A 7,928-nucleotide genomic window follows, 5' to 3' on the forward strand; every position below is an offset into this window, starting at 1 on the left:
CGCCTTCCACTGTCAGGGTCTCCGGTACACACAGGCGGTGAGACACAACAGTAGACACACAATGCAAACAAAAAATATGATAAATGATGCGTTGTTAGCGAGGCTACACTGACAGTCCATTGCTTTTGGGTTCGCTACCTGAGTCTTCATCTTCACAATCATCGCTTTCATCTTCATCCCCAACACCTTCTTCTTCCTCCTCCTCATCATCATCATCTTCCTCTTCATTATAAAGACCCTCATCTTCCAAACGCTCATCTGTTTGTAGGAAAATGGAGGTGAAAACACAGGACAAATGAGAAAAAACATGGTATGGGGAACGGGGTGGCAGGAATATGATTATGAACATGAGTCTATTGACGAACCAAATCAAATTGTAAGGTTCTCAACTACAGACTTCAACAAAAGTTAAGGACCACTTGCAAACACTCTGAGTGGTCTTCTTGGGTCGACCTGCACGTGGGAGTTCTTGGACTGATCCAGTGGCTTGATGGCGCTGCCTCAGGCTGACAATGCTCAAACTCCATCCTGCAGGCATGCCGTAACTCTGACACGATCAAAGTCTTTCAGTCAGCTTTCGTCTTGGTGGCACGTTGATGCGATACTGAATTTTGCGCAAACGGCGGCTTATATTGCCACCAAAGTAAGCACAGTTCGAGAACGTATGTCCGTTTATAACGTGCACCAGAAATTTGTTTACTGAGGAATGTCCGTGGTGTCGCACACAAGTCGATAAAAAAAAGCAAATTTGGCTAACATTCCCCGAGGATTTCCGTGCAGCACGAGATGATTTTACCCCTTTTGGAAGCATTGCAGTACGCATAGGTAACCCATGAATACTTTCAGGGTAAAAAATTTTGAAACATTCTGTGCCGTCTTTTTTCTGATAAAATAAAAATCAGAACTGTCTGTCTGTCCAGGTGGTCCCTAATTAATGTTGAAGTCTGTAGGCCAAAGTGGATCTGTGCTGCGAGTTCAAATACACCAGAATGGATCACACACGTATAAGGAATTTATATATTCACAATTACGTAAAAGAACATATACCCTACTCACATTCGAATTTGCATATTTTTCTCCTTACAAAAAATGTATTTGTAAAAAAAAAATAACACAACAGCGACAACATCAAACCTATAATGTTGATGTCGTTCTTCTTTGGGTATGTTTTTAACGCGCTGTATGATAAAAACAACAAATACCATACACACAAAAATGATACGATAACACAGACAATGATGAACAAAGGTTAGGTCTAGGCGCGAGTCTACAGGATCACGTGACCAGTCACACATACACCAGGGAGATCGGGAATGACCAACACTTAACTAAGAGGGAGAGGGGTTCACTCGAAATAAAAACCCAAACAGAATAAACAAACAAAATAAAACGAACAAATTAATCCCAGTACGCTCACATTATATTGCAAATTTTTCTTCCCCAACATGTCATATTGAAAAAATATAATCCAAAAATGTATCATGTAATGCACTACTACAAATAGTATTGGTATAGCACATATCCCTGTTCAACAGTAAGTTCTCTATGTGCTTTACAACAGACGTCTCTTAACTATCAACACCTATAAAAATTACATTTTTAACAACCATACAAAAAAAACAAACAAACAATGCTCTCTCTCTCTCTCTCTCTCTCTCTCTCTCTCTCTCTCTCTCTCTCTTTCTCTCTCTCTCCACATGCCACCAGACAGCTACGCCCAGCATCAACCGGAGCAACACTCAATAGAACAAGAGATCACGAAAGCCCCACACGAAGCAAGCACTGGTCATTCTTAACAGGTCGTCATAACCACGACCTGGACACAGACAACCGGAACTCGATGATGATGATGAACACAAGTACTCACATAAAACACAATAAAATGAAGTAGAACATAATTACTGACGTAAAGTAAAACAAACTAAAGACAGGAACACACACACACGCACGCACGCAAGCTCGCACAAAACACACACACACTCACACACACACTCACACACACACACACACACACACACACACACACACACACACACACACACACACACACACACACACACACACACTCTCTCACACTCACAATGTAGTAATGACGGTGACATAAACCACAAGTCCTGACGCAGAACACACAAAATGATGACATGACGTCAAAAAAACACAAAAACAAAACCATCCCTCCACTGACCTATATCGGACTTGGGCCTGGGACGTTTGCGAAGTTTGCCGGCGTCGCGCCGATGTCTGACCGCCGCCGTGTCCATGACGTGCTCCAGCAGGTCGGCCCAGCGGACAGTAACGTCAGACTTGGGCCGCTCCACGGACGGCGAGGGAGACTTGGACTTGCGCAACTTGACCGAGCTCTGGGTGGGGGAAGAACAGTGGGGAAGGGGGGGGGGGGTGTTAGATAGACGAAAAGATTTGGCAAGAAAAGATACAAAACGATAGGATAAGATATATAAGTATATAAAATAGAAAAAGAGGAAGAAGAGGAAAAAGAAGAAGAGGAGGAGGAGGAGGAGGATGAGGAGGAGAAGAAGAAGAAGAAACAGTAGAAGAAGGAGGAGGACAAAAAGGATTGTCATTACCGTAACTATGACAATATATTCGGTAGAAATAAATTCTGACATCGTAGCAATCATCAAATTATAAACTAAAAGGGTCTGTCCCGCATGACGTCACCAGTTTCATTAAGTGAGGCCCCACAGAGACGAGAGTCCCACGGAGACAGGAGACCCACAGTGTGCTTACTACATCGGTCAAGTGAGCTCTGAAAGCAGACTCGCCAACTGTTTCACATCCCAATCGGGGCCACCCAAGGTTAAAACAGTGACAACGAACATGATATGTGGGTGCTCTGGGGGGGATTTTCATCATCTTTTTTTTCTTCACCAAACATTATAATCGTAAAAACATCATTGTGAAAATTAAAAACTAAAACAATGCAACAACAACAACAAAAAGCCCTCACCTGTATGGACTCGGCGCTGGAGTTGACGTTGACGTCATGCTGTATGCCCGAGTCGTTGCTGTTGCTTGACGTGATCTCGCCACGGTCCGCCACGTGACCGCCCACAGCCACGTCACGTGACGCATTGCGACGTCGTCGCGCGCTCTGAGGGCTGGCGGTGAGCTGCTGGTAGACAGGGGGAGACAATCTCTCGCTGCTTCCGGCCGGCGTGGAGACAAGAGTAGTGTCCCCTTGATCCTCCACCACGGTCACGTCCCCTTGTTCTATAACAGTGACGTCACCCTGGTCGACGAAGGGGCTGTCTCGGAGGCTGGTCATAGAGGGAGAGCGAGGGGTCAGGGTTCCATCCTCTGACGGCGACCTGGTGAAAGTGCTCACGGAGTCAGCGTGCGCCCACATAGCATCTGTGACGTCAGCAAGCCGCTCGGCGGAGGCAGCGGTGTGCAGGTGGTACCTGGCCCGGGCGGACGTGGACCGAGGGCGGCTGTCGCGCGGCAAGGTGTCGCCGCGCGGTGAGACAGAACGTCTGCCTTGCTGTCCGTCCTGGCTCAGGCTCCGATGTAGCGAGGAGGACGCGTTCAGGCCGCGCGGTGGGCTAGGCGATCGTGCGCCGCCCCGAGACGAGAAAAGGTCTTCCTCCCCGTGTTGCTCCCTTCTGAGCAGATCCACCTCGCCCACATGACGCGGGAAACCCCTCCTGGCGTCCACGGAGGTGTGTCCGATGTCGTCGGTGGTGAGGAAAGTGGCGAGCGGCGGACTGCCCGGCTCCTCCGAGGAGGTGGATGTTTTCTTACTCGTGGACAAATCGGCCGAGTTTTTCCGTTTGAAGATGCCCTTGAAGGACATCTTTCTGCCGACAGAGGAGTCTCTACCCTCGTGTTTCCCCGGAAACGTGGTGCCGGGCTGGTTCAACGACAACGACGACGACGATAACGACGCCTGGGGGTCGTCTCGGGAGGATCTGGAGAATAACGACGACGATGAAGCCGACGTCAAAAGAGGTGGTGGGAACGTTGAAGATGACGACGATGACGATGCTGCTGCTGATGATGACGATGATGAAGATGACTGAGCGCCGACAGTACCGGATTTCTCCCCTGATGAGCCTTTTCTTTTCTGAAGCATACGCTGAATAAATCCCGGTCCCTTTGCACCGCGGGTCTTCCCACTTCTGAGCTCGTCCGCCGCAAGTCTCTCCCCAACAGTGTCCGAGAGCTCAAGTCCGCTGTCACCACCCACATCGTTCAGCATCAGATTCGAACCCATGGCCTCCGTGAAACTCTTATTCCTCTTCAAGCTACCGCTATCACTGTTATTACCATCTCTGCCACCTCCTTCACTGCCTAGTCTCCTCCTCTCCTCTTCATCCTCCTCCTCCTCTTCCTCCCTCCTTCTTCTCTCCATCTCCTCTTGACTCACCAGCGACTGCTGGCTCTTGCTGTAATACTTCCACAACTGCACCTCGTCCACTGACATCGGCCTCTGACCCTTGTGACGTCGACGGGGTAACGAGAGAAACACCGGTGCTCCAGCTCGCGTCCTGCGTCCATCAAACCCGGCACAAGCCGAGCCAGATCCCGAGTCTAGAGCGAGGGCGGCCTCCGTCAGAATCCGCTGAGGGTCGGTAATTCCACGCTCGAGAAGCGCCAGAATCTCCGCTCTCATCCCCCCGTCCAGATCCTCCGTGCTGTTCTTCCGGGAGCCACTCCCTCGCCGGGACCGTCGTCCAGATCTCTGAAAGCCGGAGGAAAACACATCCGCGTTCTCACTCCCTGCACCTCCTCCTCCTTCCTCTGGTATCACCCCGCTCTCCTCCTCCCCTCCTCCTCTCTTATCACCTCTAGCCGAGGCCGCCAAAGAAGAGGAAGAGGCGGCGCTGGTGTCGACCGTCACGAAGTGTCCGTCCTTGTACAAGATCTTCACCTCGCCGTACGACAGCCCGCCCGTGGGGAGGCTCAGGCTCCGACGAGGGGCGCGCCGTGGTCTGCCAGCCGGGCGGGCGGGGGAGCGGGAGGCTCGCGGTGACCTCTGCTCGGGGTCATCTCCAGTCTGGAGAAGGCCAAGGTCAGCCGGAGGAGCTGGGTCAAGGTCTTTGGAGTCCTGGGTCACGTGGGCTTCCTCCACCTCGGAGATGCCGGCCAAAATCTGAAAGACACACAGAGGGAGACGTGGTTTAGTTTGAGGAAGAATTTTACGGCACTTGCAACAATAAAATTAGGTCAAATACGTGCACAAGTTTACAGGTGTTATAAGAGAAAAAAAAACTCCCACAAAACGTAAAGAGGAGAGATCGGCACGGTATATGTTTGATAGGAAAGAAGGAGCAAACCACACCAACGCACCCACCAACCACCCAAAAACATGGTGTAGACTTCGCTTATTTTTCTTATTATTTGGAGTGAAAAGCACATCGCTCAACACAATAACGGTTACTTAGTGATGGGGAAAAAAGTAACACTAACAGACAGAAATAACAGAAAAGGAAAGTATAGAAGTAAGATCTACCAGGGGCGTCTTCCAACCACCAGCTAGAAGGAGATCAATATAATAACAGCCATATCATGCTGGGAACAAGCAAGATGGACATACAGAAACACCGGAGAGAAAGTAAAGAAACAGATCATACACAACCGAGTAGCAATAACAAAGTAACCCGCTACTCGGTAGATCAAAAACCGAGGGCAGATGGCAACATGTAAAGGTTATCGATAAAATCGAGAGGATCCAGAGTCTTATGACGCAGATCTGGACTGGGGTTTCTGCCAGCCAAAGACCATGGGAACATCCAGATGCGGGCAACGGTTATCGCCCATCTAGATCACAGCCTTGATACAACCAACACAGGAAGGGAAAGAGGACAATACATCATAGAGAGATATATTATATATACATGTAAAGACAAAACTCTCGCATGACTTTTTATAAAATCATAAATTGTTATGACATTTTAAAAAAAGATTAAATTGTGCATCCACCCCCCACCCCCCTCCGCACGGGGTCACCCATAAAAAAAAATATACGATAACAGTCTCGATACTTGACGCCCATAAATGAAAACAGAGACAGAAAACCCACCAAAATACCAAAAGTACATAAAGTATTTGCACAATTTGTACTCCGCTTCTCCAAACTATGCGTGGTTGGTTTGATTTGTGCCTGCCAGAGAGAGAGAGAGAGAGAGAGAGAGAGAGAGAGAGAGAGAGAGAGAGAGAGAGAGAGAGAGAGAGAGAGAGAGAGAGAGAGAGAGAGAGAGAGAGAGAGAAAGACAGACAGACAGACAGACAGACAGACAGACAGACAGACAGACAGACAGACAGACAGACAGACAGACAGACAGAGGGGGAGAGAGTGGGGCATGGCATGGGTGGGAGAGGCGGTGAGCTGTGTAAATAAAATAACGGCCCGGATATTTCCGAACGTACTCCGCGCCAAAGGTGGAAAAAACTCACGACATAAATGTGAACCCATGGAGGTCTCATAGTCTGACCATTCGACAACGGCTGATGAAGTTATTCGTTCAAGATGAGTTGTTCTCTCTCTCTCTCTCTCTCTCTCTCTCTCTCTCTCTCTCTCTCTCTCTCTCTCTCTCTCTCTCTCTCTCTCTCTCTCTCTCTCTCTCTCTCTCTCTCTCTGTATGTGCGTGTGTGTATGTGTGTTTGAATGTGTGTGTGTCTGTCTGTGTGTGAGTGTGTGTGTGTGTGTGTGTGCGTGTTTCTATTCTGTAAGTAAGTCTATAACGATACTTGTAACATACACAGGGCACAGTATCACAAGTGCCATTATATATTTCAGCATATATAAATCAAAGGAACTATGGTACTTTACCAAAACCGAACAAACGCCTTAATCATAGAAATCTGTTGAGTGATAAACCATGCTCTATCTATCAGACAAGCCACAACAAGCCACTTCAACCGGGTGAATGAAACACGATCTTGGAACAGAACGAACGTCTGTTAATGCACATACGTCTATTGAGACATAAACATAGATTTGTATAATATCCCGAACCAAGCGAACTGGCGTAATTAGTCCCCAATGGAATTCACCATCTGACTCGGGTCATTCTAGAATTTATCAAAGAATAATTCACAAAACACGGATTATAACAACGTGTGTTGTTAAAGGAATTCTCTAGTGTGATTTGCTCTTTCTCTTTTATCGAATATCTATCGTCTTTATCTCTCCTCTTTCTTTCCTATCAAACATCTACCAACCTTACCTCTCCTCTTTCTTTCCTATCAAACATCTATCAACCGTATCTCTCCTCTTTTTTGTGTTTGTTACTTTCTTATAACACCTCTAATCTCCGGCACCAAATACGACATTATTGCATTGCAAAGGATGTAAAACTGTCAACAAAATGTTTTAAAATAAATAAATAAAAATAAAACAGGACACATCCACTTTTCGGAACAATATCTTTAGACACACACTCACACACCATCGTTCAGTAGGAGACCATTTTCCAGAAATGATTTAAAGGTTTCTACTCGACTCAGAGACAGCAGTGGGGACATGGAGAGCTGACCTCACATTGGCTGATGGGATGAGCGAGGGGTCTCTGAGACAATCCACACATACCCTGCCATTGTGTTTACACAAGGCTTTGGTTTGAACCTCCGGGTGGGTGTGATGTAGTCTGTGAACACGCGAGACTGCCTGGTGGTCCTCGTGTGTGTGTGTGTGTGTGTGTGTGTGTGTGGGTGTGTGAGTGTGTGTGAGTGTGTGTGAGTGTGTGTGTGTGTGTGTGTGTGTGTGTGTCTGAGTGTGTGTGGGTAAGAAAAGAAAGAGGGGAATAGAGAGAAAGGAGAGAAAAAGAGATAATAACAAAAGTAAGGTATAAAGGCGACATAGGAAAGACATATAGGCGAGGAAGTGTGAGAGCACCAATTCGGGAGCTAGTAACAGAAATATGTCTGTCCGTCTGTCTTTGTCTTTCTCTCTCTCTCTCTCTCTC

General features: G+C 47.6%; 1 protein-coding gene across 1 annotated transcript in view; it reads right to left on the reverse strand.

Moving 5' to 3' along the window:
- Positions 1–17: 17 nt before the first annotated feature.
- Positions 18–7,928, reverse strand: part of LOC101858756 (microtubule-associated protein futsch) — an 88,119-nt gene continuing 80,208 nt past the window's right edge. The window contains exons 2-4 of the mRNA XM_013090037.2: positions 2,969–5,113; positions 2,186–2,360; positions 18–258 (exon numbers count right to left, since the gene is read on the reverse strand). Of these exons, the coding sequence (XP_012945491.2) occupies positions 104–258; positions 2,186–2,360; positions 2,969–5,113 (2,475 nt within the window). The 3' untranslated portion in view covers positions 18–103. The remainder of the gene's footprint in view (positions 259–2,185; positions 2,361–2,968; positions 5,114–7,928) is intronic.

This window comes from Aplysia californica, unplaced genomic scaffold, assembly GCF_000002075.1.
Source record: "Aplysia californica isolate F4 #8 unplaced genomic scaffold, AplCal3.0 scaffold01119, whole genome shotgun sequence".
NCBI lineage: Eukaryota > Metazoa > Mollusca > Gastropoda > Aplysiida > Aplysiidae > Aplysia > Aplysia californica.